The sequence below is a fragment of the Anopheles stephensi genome, chromosome 2, assembly GCF_013141755.1.
Source record: "Anopheles stephensi strain Indian chromosome 2, UCI_ANSTEP_V1.0, whole genome shotgun sequence".
NCBI lineage: Eukaryota > Metazoa > Arthropoda > Insecta > Diptera > Culicidae > Anopheles > Anopheles stephensi.
In genome coordinates, this window is record NC_050202.1 from 67,511,322 (window position 1) to 67,524,423 (window position 13,102).

General features: G+C 44.4%; 2 protein-coding genes across 3 annotated transcripts; one reads left to right on the plus strand and one right to left on the minus strand.

Moving 5' to 3' along the window:
- Positions 1 to 1,523: 1,523 nt before the first annotated feature.
- LOC118504416 (integumentary mucin C.1-like) lies at positions 1,524 to 3,003 on the minus strand. 2 transcript variants are annotated; one of them, XM_036038850.1, is made up of 3 exons: positions 2,729 to 3,003; positions 2,514 to 2,617; positions 1,524 to 2,410 (listed from the first exon to the last, which is right to left on the minus strand). In XM_036038850.1, the coding sequence occupies exons 1-3, from the start codon at positions 2,812 to 2,814 to the stop codon at positions 1,809 to 1,811; spliced, it is 792 nt and encodes a 263-aa protein (XP_035894743.1). In that variant the 5' UTR covers positions 2,815 to 3,003; the 3' UTR covers positions 1,524 to 1,808. The 2 variants fall into 2 exon arrangements, with proteins under 2 accessions (XP_035894743.1, XP_035894744.1); XM_036038851.1 differs by having other exon boundaries at positions 2,495 to 2,617.
- Positions 3,004 to 5,614: 2,611 nt separating this feature from the next.
- LOC118504418 lies at positions 5,615 to 8,045 on the plus strand. Its single transcript, XM_036038852.1, has 2 exons — positions 5,615 to 6,221; positions 7,100 to 8,045. Exons 1-2 carry the CDS (start codon positions 6,091 to 6,093, stop codon positions 7,413 to 7,415), a joined length of 447 nt encoding a protein of 148 aa, XP_035894745.1. The 5' UTR covers positions 5,615 to 6,090; the 3' UTR covers positions 7,416 to 8,045.
- The last annotated feature ends 5,057 nt before the right edge of the window (positions 8,046 to 13,102 follow it).

Here is a 13,102-nt window from a genome sequence, read left to right on the forward strand (position 1 = left end):
ACAACACAATCGATATTGTTCTGTTAACGCCCTTAACTCACCCACTTTTGCTATGCCGCACTTTTGACCCGTTACATTGCACCTTTAGTAGAACGAGAAGAAGAACATTATAGGCGTATAATACATCGAAAGCCAAAGTTCAATCAGATTAGATGATATTCCGTGCGGTGGTAATGGTGGTTGTTTTTTGTTTTTTTTTTCATTTTGTGAGTGTCCGTGTGTGTGTGCATGAGCGTGCATGAGTGTGAGCATGAGAGTATAGCAAACAACAACAAAAAAATCAAATCTGTTAAAGTTTTCTGTTATAAACCGAATTTGTAAGGGCGGATAACGAGATTCAAATACGGCTGCAAAAAGTGCTGCAGCAGCGGATAGTTTAGGTGATCGAGAACGATGCGATTAGGGTGATGAATGTTACTAGGGTAAACATTTAATGCAACCGTGTTGAGTGTATGAACAGGATGATGATAAAAGATCAATAAAATGATTATTTAAACAAAAGCGAACAAAAAAAGTTATTATTTTATTTATTGAGTATTACGGTCCGATGCCGTATTGTCCAAAAAAAAAGTTAAATTAAGTTTAAATTCTTCAGTTTTTAATTTTAACCGTAATTGTAGGAACGAAATCATGGACCGACTTTACTTAAGGAAAGAGCAAATTTGTACCGAATTGTTAGCGAAGTGCACACCGTATTGACCAAAAATTTTTAAAAAAGTATTAAAAGGAACCCAGAGGCCTTCTATGGAGCGATCCGGTGGCCGATCCGGCCCCGTGTTTCACACAGCAGGACGGAGGATCAAATCCCACCAAGATCTCCTCCCCGTACGCAGGGCTGACTATCCTTACTTACTGACTTATCACGCGCTACAACCGCTTTACGATCTTGACCTGCTGCAACAATCCTCGATACCGCTCACGGCCCAGTGCCTTCGTCTGCCAATCCATTATCCCGGCCGTTCTGGACTTAAAAGGACTTTACGGGCTGGGACCGACCCACCGAAGCCTGGCGAGTCTAATTCGCTGCACGATGGGGAGATCATCGTACAGCTCGTAGAGCTCGTAATTGTAGCGGCTCCTCCATAGCCCTACCTGTCCAGCTGACCATCCAGCTACGGGTAAAACCAAGTCACAGAAAGCCAGAAATGGCAGGGCGATACCTCTCGAGGTTGTAGTGCCTAGGAAGCAAACAGAAGACCTCTTCGTTATGGCTTCCTTCTACCGTGCCCATATTACTAACGGCTACTCGTGTTGTAAAAATATCACCGTAATTTCCCATAAACCAGCCTATAATTTCCCAGAAACCAATCCGTAATTTCCTATAAACCAGCCCGTACTTTACTTGAGACTGCCCCTTATGGCCCCAGGCAGAGATAAGGTAATAACTCGTGAAGCACTTAATGCAACACTTAAAACATTTTTCCTCTCAACAGACAGCATAACCTAAAAGCAACGATAAATGTCAACAACAGTGAAGGAAGAGCTTAAAGTATAAATTTTAAAATATTGAAAACACACCAGTGTACAGCTTCTTTATGTTGTTGTAGTATATTTGTAACTGACACAAACACACAACACTTACAATCAATTTTAAATCATATCAAATCAAAAACATTCTCTCCGTGATACACAGACAAATCACATCACCGAAAGCGATCGTACGAGCGCCGAACGCTACACTCTAAACTGCCGATCTTCTTTCACGCTGCAATAATACTTAAATACCATCACTACCATAGGAGCTGTCCTATCCATCACCACACAGATACACGCACATTTCAACACCCGCAACACATTGAGAGTGTGTGCTAGTGTACTCGAAGGATGTTGGTCATTGCCACGGCGGTCAGTAGGACAACACCGAGCGATGTCACCGAGCTGGCTCCTTGCGTGGTCGTTTCCGGCTCGAGCGTAGTGGTCGACGTTTCTTCCGTAACGGGTGCATCGGTCGTAGTGGTGGCTGCAGATTCGGTAGAAGTTGTCTCAGACACTGTGGACGACGGTTCGGTGACGGTAGTAGATGCCACTGTGGTTGTTGTTGGCTCGGTAACAGTTGTGGATGCCACTGTGGTTGTTGTTGGCTCGGTAACGGTAGTGGATGCCACTGTGGTTGTTGTTGGCTCGGTAACGGTTGTGGATGCCAATGTAGTTGTTGTTGGTTCGGTAACGGTTGTGGATGCAGCAGTAGTTGTAGTAGTCACCTCAGTCGTCGTTGAAGGCTCGGTAACCGTTACGGTGGTAGTATCGACGGTCGTCGTTGTCGGTTCGGTAACCGTTACGGTAGTGGTTGGTGCATCGGTTGTGGTAGGAACCTCAGGTGCTGTAGTTGTTTCCGGCGATAAAGTGGGCTCGATCGTACTTGCCTCTGGTTCATCGGTGCGCTCAACCCCCTCAGGCGTACTGGAAACTCCTTCAAAATAACACATTTTAAAATATCCACCTTTCAGTTAGTCTTTACGAACACACATGTCCGACCATGGAACGGTGGACAAACCCTGCCTAAAACACTGTACCTTCAGGGCCATCACCATCCTGCAGTTTCAAGGTATCTTCATGCAGCGAGTCGCGTTCAACAGCGGCTGCTGCTAATTGAGCGTCGATAATTATCGGTCCTCGCCTAAAATCACAACCCCAGACACAACACACCACATCCCAAACAACGACATATTAATCAAATCACAGCACAGCAGACGCAACATCTCATCTCCACCACACACTCACACCATACCTCGGTTCATCATCTACCGGCACACCCGCAACCACGGCCATGGTCACGATGGCCACCACCAGCCTCATCCCTGCGCGAAGATACATCACTGGACTGGAGCAGAACTTGTACTGATCGATCGAGACGAACCACCTTGCTGCCGTGCCTGCCGAACGTACACTGGGACCAATTCGCGATTGATACGCAGCTTTTGAAGAGCCGTTTACATCCGTTACCTCCACCGTGCCGATATCAACTTCACACTAAGCTCCCGGTGTGCCGTGTAAGATAAAGTTCGACTATCGTTGACGCTGTCACCCGCTTATTTGAGTGGGACCAGAATCTTTGTCGCTTGCTCCTTCACCCATTACCCATCTCCCGCACCAGAACAAAAGTAAAAATGTCCGCCCGGTAGAACACCCGCACCTGCAGATGTCGCGAAAATTACCCCGTTCCAAACAACGGTGCCCTCCTTGCTGGTGCTTATCTCGCGTGACGCTCGCTTCTCTCCAGCCCGCAATCCACATTATTGGCCCTGGATGACACATCAGGGGACCCTGAGCGGTACCGTAGAACTTTGCACGGTTCACACGGCCATGGTCACACACACACACACAGCTGACAGTGGGATGGCCCCTAACGACAGGCCGCACCATTACCGGGCAACTGCAACCTTGGCCATATTCAAGTACCTTCGCGTCCCGCAAAATCGATCGCCTCGCACCTTCGAATGCATCATCCATTTGCGCCACTAAAGGGGGAAACGCATGAAAACCACACAACCCGGATTTGATGGGAAGCTGATAAAAAATGTAAAACCCCCGGTCACCAATGCATCCACGTGGCCACTTCGAGGTGCAGTAACCGGCCAGCTGGTGCATTTCCGAACGATGGCGACATGGCACATTTTCAATCGATAGTAAAACATCGATGCATTTGAAACTCTGCTGTGTGTGTGTGTGCGTGTGTAAGTACGCACTTTACCCCATAAGGAACGACCGATCGGCTTAGCTCGCAATCTAATCTTAATGGTTTAAGTTGCGCTTAAAGCGTGTGTACAACTTTCTCAAAGCCCACACTTACGGCAGCTCTTCCCTTTAGATCTTTCCGATAAAATCGCACCTTCGAAAAATCGAACAGTGGCAGAAGGGGGTAAAAAAAGCTTTGAACCCCTGTTTTACCATTAACCGGCGCTGATTTTATTTATGACACTTTGCGATACTGCAAAACCAGCCAATATGGTGCGATAACAGGGGGGTCAGGTGGAGGACAGTGGGAAGGGAAAGTTACGATCACGCACCAATATCAATGTGTGATTTTACGTGTGGTTTTTTTTTGCAAGTAATGAAGCAACAGGAAATTTGGTAGCCGTTAGCCAAACAGGTGCTTGCTTGAGTTGATGATGAATGTAGTGCGTCCATCTAAATTTAGATTTAATTGATGTGTGCTTTGCTGTCAGTGGTTATAAATATCCTTCCAACCAAGATTCCTGCCTTCCTCCATAAAGCTTCATCTGACATCAAAGACAATCTCATAAGAAGCCTTCAATCTTCGTGTCTGGGAAAGATAAATCAAACCCGTGTTTTAAGTGCACATTCGCTAGTTTATTGGTCTGCAATATATATTTTTGCCGCTTGTGTTTTTTTTTTTTTTTGTTTGCTACACACTCATCAAACGGTACTCTGACTGCCGAAGGTTATCAGTGTAATTTGGCAAATTTGGAGGGAATGCTCACGCTCAAGGAATAATATGAACAGTAACAAAAAGCGCACACACACACACAATTCTCATTGATAAGCTTTGGCCGTAAAGAAATAGCACGAAACGAGAGGAAAGGGTGGTGATTAAAATGTTTAAAATGCTTGGTAACAGTTCCATCACGCTACAACATTTTACGTCAAAACTGGTGTAGCTTGTGAGTTGTGCCCGCCTTTAAAATTCGACAACGAGTCATGAGAGATTTGTTCAACAATCTTTAGACGGATGTAAGTGCGCCGGAGCTAAAAGAATTGGAGGTTAATAAATTTATGGCATCCTCTTGTCCACTTGGAACAACACCTTTATGGATTAGAAGTAGATATAGTGTTACCTGATTTACTTTCATTTTATGTCCTATTTGTAATCAAATTTTTAGTGGTATCTTTTTTGAAGCAATACTTTTTGCTTTTCAGCAGAAGGCCTTCATTTGAAGTGTTTCTGCTGAATATAAGATGTTGGGAGGTCTGGTGGCCGACGCGATAGCGGCACCGGTCCTCACAGGGCAGCACCAGGGTTCAAATCCCATTAAACAACGGGTAAAATCAAGTCACAGAAAACCAGAAATAGCAGGCCTCACTAGGATGTAGTTGCCTAAAAAGAAGAATCATTATGAAAAATATTTTCCTGCACATCTTATATAGGAAAAGATAGAATTTGAATCTAAATTCCATCCTACATTTCACTATCGGAAGGCCAAAATTCATTCTCACACCGACAAAAGTATCGGATTAAGATTGTGAATTACATCCCATACTATGAGTTGACTATCATCTGAACTGATAGACAGCAAGATAAAATTGGAAATATTTAAAAAAAAAACACCAAAAAATAGGTTATAAAAAATTTAGTCGAACTGCAATACGGCTGGCCTGGCATATTGAATAAAAAAAACTACAGCAAGACACAAGCACGAGACACCCATTCCCGCATCGTGTGCAATTATCGATCGTTTCTGTACGAAACTAATCGTCAATTGTACTCGCTAGCTTGTATCACGCGGTACGCCGAAAGATGCGGAAGAACGTCACTAAACCTGATGCGATCATGACCCTGAAACATACACACGCATTTAGAGGATCGTCTGCCACTTTTTCGTACCATCGAGCGGCTCCAAAATGCGCTGTGTACTGTGTTATCAGTGACATTTGAAGCGTTGTCAGCTAGCATGCCGGTATAACGCTTCGTCTTATCTCGCGCTCTTCTCTAGCCCTCCAAACCGAACAGAACGTGAGATGCTGCACACAGCACGATCTCGCCCACTGACTACTCTACACCTCTAGAAGCGGAGAGGAGCTGATCATGCGAGAGTGATCAAGAAATACGACTGAGTGATCCCGAAGTGATCGTCCGGAGAGGCGTCGATTATAAATGCCAGTGCACCGGCGAAGTTATTCTACAGTCGACATGTGCTAACCGAAACCATCGTTACCATTACAAGCGTTCCCAAGCGTCGTGCTACGAGTGCCCGTACTCTATACCAGCAGCGTAGCAACTCTGTGTACTTTGTTCGTGCAGTGAGAGCAAAAAAGTTGATCGTTTTATTTGTAAAAAAGTAGTTATTTTCACTACCGGTTCGAAAACCCCAAAACGGCTGAGGTTAACCGGTCAACCAAGCACGACACAAAATGACGATCAACGAACGAACGTCGCTGCTGCCGAAGGAGTACCAGAAGACGTACAGCATCGCCATCCCGCAGGACGATGTGAACAATAATGTCAGCAACAGCAACGACGACAATGGCGTACTGAGCGTGTAGTAAGTATCGGAAATCGATTGTGCACCAGCAACGCGTGTTATATCAGTGAAAACACTTGTCACGCTCGTAACAATCTTGTTGCAATCAGTATGCATTTCTTTTGTGTGTGTGTGTCGTTGTGTTTGATCTCCTCTTCAACCACTTTATCTCACCGCAATGTAAAATGGTATCCAAACGGAGCAATGTACTACATGTGTCTTTTTTTTGTTCTTTGTTGCAAATATACCAACCTTCCCTTTCGCTTCCTCAATCATACCACCACTGACCGTTATCTGTATGCAGGGCGGATAACGGACGGCATGATAAGCAAAAAAAAAAACACGGTGTCACAGCTCGTTGTATTACTTTTTCGTGTCAATTAGTCTTTCGACTGTTGATTGATTTGTTGCATCCGTGAGGCTTGACGATTCCTTACCTTGTGCTCGAAATGGAACCAGGATTTCCGTTCGCCTTTCCGGATCCCATATCTAAAGATGACGCACCAAAAGTAGGTTAACTTATAGTGAATTAAGAATTGAGGCAGGAAAAGAATCAGAGATAGGTCTCTTATCGCTTTAAGCTATAAACGGACAGTTAATCCTTCTTAGTGTGATTTCCTTCACCAACACTAATACAACTAGTAAAGGATGCTCGTTCGTAACCCGATTGTAACGCCTTGTAACGCTAGCAGTGTTAGGGCTATGGTTACTTAGATAAAGAAATGACCGCGTGTGTTGTATCATAGTAGTAGTCGAGAGAAGAATCACACACATTTAAAATTGAACGATGTCTTCACTCGTCAAGCGTGTCATACGAGTCCCTATGGTTCAGTAAGCTTTCGTTAAAGAGTCCTTGAAGCACACAGCTAATGTCAAACTTTCTCTCATTTTATTTTCAGCGACAGCTATGCATTGACAAAGGACGAGCTGAACAAGTATATAGACGACCCCTGGTGGATAAAGATGCGGTACGGATGCTTCGCTACCTGTTGGATCGTGTGTCTGATTGCTCTGGGCGTTTCACTGTACATCGCAGCAGATGCACTTCAGCACGATCATTGCGGTGCCTCATTAGTCAACAATGGAACATCTACACCAACCACCACCCCAATCCCTGGTAGTAGTATCAACAGCACGACGAATCCTTTCGCTAACACGGAACCAAGCACGCCTCCTTCGATCGTGTTTGCTTTGCTAAATCAACCAACGACGTAAGGTTGTTTTTTGCGTACAACCAGCTCACATTTGATTTGGTTTCGCTGACAAACCGTACTCGCGCAACGCTGTGATCCACTCCCTAGAGGAAAGAATTATTTATTATCGTTAGGCAACTATGACCAGCAGCCACAAATAGTGGAAGCATCTGTTCTGGTATCGCATTACAGCTAGCTTCTCACACTCACGCGTGTTCGATAGGACAAGATTAGCGGTAGGTGCAAAACCGGAATCAGAAAGTGAATCCGTGTAACGCGATCGTATCTTGTCGAGCCAATTCCGGTTCGAGTGAGTATTCTGTTCTGTAGGCTGGCTAGTGTTCCTTATCCGCCAGTGCCATTCATCGCTTAGCAAGAACGAACAGAGCGTCGTAGATGATGTAACTCGATGGGAAATTTACTCATCCCAGGAATTTGTTTACTATTTACAAATGGAGCAGCGGTTACCAGTGTATCAGACACGCATCGTTGCACATCCCGTGTAAGGGGATAGATGGCATTGGCGCTACGGACCTAGGAATAGTGACAAGTGATGCTTTTGTGCATGCAAAGAATATGATGATACATCTTTGAAACAACTCATAATGTAATAAAATAAACGAATGTTATAAACATGATTTTACACAAGAAATTTTGCGTTTCTTTTATCAATTAGTACGAGTAAAGAAAACAACCAGCTATAAAATAAAGACAAATCTTTTGCATCTGTTTAATAGCGAAATTTGTGAAAGTTTTATTAAAAATCTTTTTAAAAGAAATATGATTACTAAAGCCAGCTGGTAGCAAAAATGTTAAAAAATTTTCTAAAATAGTACTAAATAAATAAAATACTAATTTTGCGTTCATTTTTATAAAACAAAAAAAAACTTTTCGATGTGAATTACCATCAAAAGGTATATTTGTTAAACTTCATGGATTAAGTATACGTATCATCAAACACGGCAGGGTGTGGCATGGGGAGGTTCGGTGGTCGTGGTGACAACACCGGTCTTCACACGGCAAAGCCGGTGTTCAAATCTCATCCAGACCGCCTCCCCGTACGCAGGGCTGACTTCTTTGCTATGGGTGAAAACAAAGTCACAGAAAGCCAGAACTGTGGCAGGCCGAGACCTCTCGAGATTGTAGTGCCAATGAAGAAGAAGAAGAAGAAGAAGAAGAAGAAGAGAACATCAAACACGCAACAGTGTGATAACAGTTCATCTAAAAAGCTCAGTTACACTAGCGTATGTCAACCCGATCAAATGATTAACTTTTAGTTGAATACGTCACTAAATGGTGCTTCATACTGTGCTGACACTGACTGATTCGTCATCTGGTATATTCCACCGACGGCCCTAGCTTCCGGTGGGGGCCGAAGGTCAAGGTCCTGGCCGTACACTCTGTGCCCGTCTGTCTGCTGAATGTTCACGATTTGCCATTTCCATCCTGATAAGCCAACAGCTGCTGTCACGTTATCACCGGTTATAGCCAGGCATTCGAGAAGAATTACACTTGCAAAGCAACTGATCTGTCCATGTCCGTTTCCTGGTTGCTTCTGATCACTGGAAATACACTGCCACTGGATCCCGTCACAGACGAATAACGCAGATAATCCAATACAAACAGGGAAGGTTGGTGCATTGCGTGAAGGTTCGGTGAATCAAACGAAGAATTATGCTGGGTTGACCCTTGCATTGTGAGCGGAAGGGAACGCACGGGATGATGTAACTCTTGTTTGCTCTTTAGTCAGACGCGCTCGTCGGGAAATCCTTGCAAGAAATTGCATCAACCATTGTTGTGACTTTGATTGGGAAATATTAAGAGAGGACAAAATATATTGTAGATAGGTCTTTCTAAAAAAGGAGATTCCAGACGTTCTGTAACATGTAAGAGGTGAGCTGTCGTATTGAGGACAGAGCGTTATATTAACTACAAAGTTTCCAATTGAGCCTCAAATATCTTTAACTAATATCAGGTCGTTTAGATAAGGGCCCAATTAAGTTCACGCATACTCTTACTTCTTTACTTACTTTCGTGAATACTACCAAATACTAATGATAGTAATCGAAAGAAAGATACAATTTTGAAAAACTTATGTTGATATGATTTTTTCAAAGGTATTGTAAACTCCAATTTCTAATAGCATAAATGTTTCATGAGCCGTTTATTAAGCCAACAATAATGTAATTCACGGTAAGCCATTTATTTCCATCAACAGATTTTTATTTCATCGAAACCGCGTCGCTTTCACCCTCAAACGTTAAATAGTGATCATATTTGTCACGTTCAATCTCAACCCTTGTAAGCTCAGCAAACATCGCAATCGGGTGGTGGTTCCCTCCGCAAAGAAACATGTGTGAGAGGCTTACCAATTTAGCTATGTCTACCGCACTTCACTTTAAGGAAAAGTGCAATCAAACGTAAGTAAACTCAAAGCGTCACACAACTTCTCGTACCATGGGCACTCGAGTGAGGTAACGCGAAACACCTTATCAATTAACCTTGAATGATATTGTGCTGTAATGAGCTATACCGCAAGCTATTAATGGCTTATCGGCCGAAACTAATGCACTTTTTTTTCAAAAGGGCGAGATAAAGAAAATTATTTTTTTGCAATATTTGCTTCATTACGAATTTCGACTTGAAATAGTTTGCTGTACTTGCTCTTTCTGTACTGTACTTGCTGCTGAACGGGAGCATCAAAGGGCAGATCCGGCTCCGTCCAATTAACGTTCCCGGGAAGTAAACTACAAAGCCACGAAACATGAACGATACGCGCTCCATCTCTGTCTCTCCCTCTTTCCCTTATTAAACGCTTTCTTCCGCGTATCCATCCCGCACTAGACACGAAGCATTCGTTCTCATTTTCCAACCGTTTTAGTACAAGTGGAATCACTAATTAAAACACGAAGCGTGTTTAATTAAGAGGCCTGCCGGATTTCGGCCCAAAAAACAGGCTCATTTTCACTCATTAAGCTCGAATTTTCCCCGGTGACCAGGATCGTGTAGCAGGTAGCAGCGCAGCAACATTCACCCACTGGTTTAGGGAGAAAAGAAGAACACACGCAGACATACGCACGAAAGTGCCCCCACCCTCCCCCCCGCCACCCCAACACGGTCACGAACTGCTTTAATTACTCTGTGTGCTGCAAACCCTGGTTCTTCCGGTGGGATGTGTTCGGGAAAATTTCTTGTCCTTCCGGAGGGGAGTGAAGGAAAATCCTTAGCGAGCAAGCGGGAAATGCTACGGCGGATGCGCTGTATCTTCCCGCTTCCTTTGATGCGTTGGCTGTCCGGATGGTCAAGCATGGTGATGGTCTGAGTTGAGTAAAGGCAGGAAGAGCTAATGAATGATAGTGAGCGAACCGACAGCATCCTGTGACGGGTGTGAGTCAACTGGATTAGACGGTTGTACAGGAGGAAATATGCTTTAGAGTCCGTCTTTTTGTCAAAAATAATTCTAACAATATTATTAACAGTTAAAACAAAAGAAAACTTAATTAAGTATTGTTAAGATTGTGAATCCTTAAGCAATTTCACAATGGACAATGGTACAAATCCGAGTAACTTCATTACGTTTCCCTTTAGGAAGGAAACGAGCGAAGCCCATACCGTTTTACACTTCATCAATTCTCTTTCATCTTGCCCACTCAAACACATCCGTGTTGCCGTCTGGCAATAAAATACGAAGGGTGGCCTCGTTAGTACACACCCCTTCCAATGGGGGCTGACGAACACTACCCCCTTGTGCTGCAGAACGGACGCGCACTCACACAGACCAACGCAACCAACGAAACGTTAGCGTGACGACCTTTCGGAAGCGGCGATAAATTTTCGTCTGTCATAATACCAGGCGGGCAGGATTTTTCGGTAGCCACCCGAAAAGTGACCACCCAACGGCTTTGACGCCGGTTTGTGGAAAGGGGATGAGAGCAAAATGAAAGCATGCATGCGTGCGTAGAAATTAATGGGGCTGTGGTCTTGTACAAGTAGTTTGGGGGTACCGTTTACCTTTGATAGTTGTGTACATTTTCAGGATAAATTGCAGAGGGAAAAAGGAAGTTTATTGTAAAGTTTTAGCTAGAATTACTATAAATTTAATGTAGAATTGTATTCACTATAACAGCCATAAGTGCTAAAAAATTACTTAAAAGCACCTATTCACAATGCATCGCATAGACCACTGCCTCATCCCCATTACCCACCCGTTATCAGGCGCTTGACCACAGCAAACGAACAATGAGCGGTTGTTACGCCGCTTCAATGAATCGCGTGCTCCTCTTACTGATTATCTTTCGCGCACAAACTCCTGCCAGCCTGGTCGAAAGCGAGTGAAATGATCACTGGCGTAAGCAGAGCCAACCGAACGTGCAGAGTCCAAATACCATCATCACCCTCATGCCAGTGTGATTTACAATCACCGGGCAGCTTACAGCCAAAGGACATTCAACCGTGGTTTATTTGGTCTGCCCGAACAGCGCAACGGACAGCGGCCAATCGTCTGATGAGACATCCGTTTAACAACGGTTTTGGGAGAAATTGATCTCGCAGAATGGGACTGATAGTGGCCCACCCATTGAAAACACACACCGGACTAGTGTGTGTGTGTGTATATGTGTGTCTGTTTTCCTCACCAACCGTATTGTGGACATGCGCGTTTCGATTCATCGCTGCAGCTGGTTTGAATGGGGGAGCAAGAATGCAGCGCGCCAATCAACCAAGTGCATCCGAGAGGCTACTTTAAGGGAGTTATCTATCGCGGGATTTTGCCTGAAAATTTAATGGAATCGCTTTGAAATTGATGTGATTATATGTAATATTCTTGGAAATTTAGGAAATTTTTACTCACTAATATAACATCGTGGAACGTTAAAAAAGGGAATTTAAATTTTGTTTAATTATTGCAAGATAATTTTTTTGATTGAAATCCTCAATACCCCAATATTTAAAGGCCACAGAATAGAAAGCTGCTGCAAAATTGCATCGAGCATTTGCGCAACTGCATCCGGGCAGCGTTAGCACCCTTGAATGCAACCGTCCCCGATGGCTGCGCTCCTGTTCCTCGACGAAAAACCGACGGCATTCGAAAGCATCTTACGACGATGGTTTTTACAAAAAAATCATCATTTACCACCCAGAATCACAGACGCATCTCGCGCTCACCGCCCAGTCTGCATTAACGACCTCCCCACACAAAACCGGCCGCCACCGAGAACTGCAATCTTAGAAAGTGCTTGACGTTGATAAAAAAATGGAAGACAAAAAAAACGCACTTACGCGCTACTTACACAGATCGCATAAAGCAAACATCGGAAAGGATGCGTCGTTTTTTGGAGGCACCCCGATCTTATGCGTTCACCGGCAGCACATCATACGGCAGCACCAAATGTTGGGCCTTCGTCCGGGGAACGCAAAGATGCACACGTAAATGACTCCCACCATCGTTCGAGTGCCGCCGCCAAGGTACACGTGTAGGGGAAGAAAATTCGTTACACAAAACGACAGACCAACCCGACCGGCCGGTGCATGCAATTATGTGCGCACCCACCACAACCCCGTCGCGGCTCGATGACAGTACCGAAACGGTGTTTGGCGGGAAAATGAGCACACAATCAATTATGCAATGGGTGTCCTCTTCCTGGTGGCCGTACCAATCGACCGGGCGCGCTATCCACCGCAGGGAACTGCATCTCGGTCCGCGAAACGATA

What these genes read in the sequence shown, in the direction of transcription:
- LOC118504416 (XM_036038850.1), bottom strand. Translation starts at nt 2,814, where the DNA reads ATGTATCTTCGCGCAGGGATGAGGCTGGTGGTGGCCATCGTGACCATG. An exon ending in CCGGTAGATGATGAACCGAG is followed by an intron (nt 2,618 to 2,728) that starts GTATGGTGTGAG and finishes TTGTGATTTTAG; the next exon opens with GCGAGGACCGATAATTATCG. An exon ending in GGATGGTGATGGCCCTGAAG is followed by an intron (nt 2,411 to 2,513) that starts GTACAGTGTTTT and finishes GTTATTTTGAAG; the next exon opens with GAGTTTCCAGTACGCCTGAG.
- LOC118504418 (XM_036038852.1), top strand. Translation starts at nt 6,091, where the DNA reads ATGACGATCAACGAACGAACGTCGCTGCTGCCGAAGGAGTACCAGAAG. An exon ending in AATGGCGTACTGAGCGTGTA is followed by an intron (nt 6,222 to 7,099) that starts GTAAGTATCGGA and finishes TTTTATTTTCAG; the next exon opens with CGACAGCTATGCATTGACAA.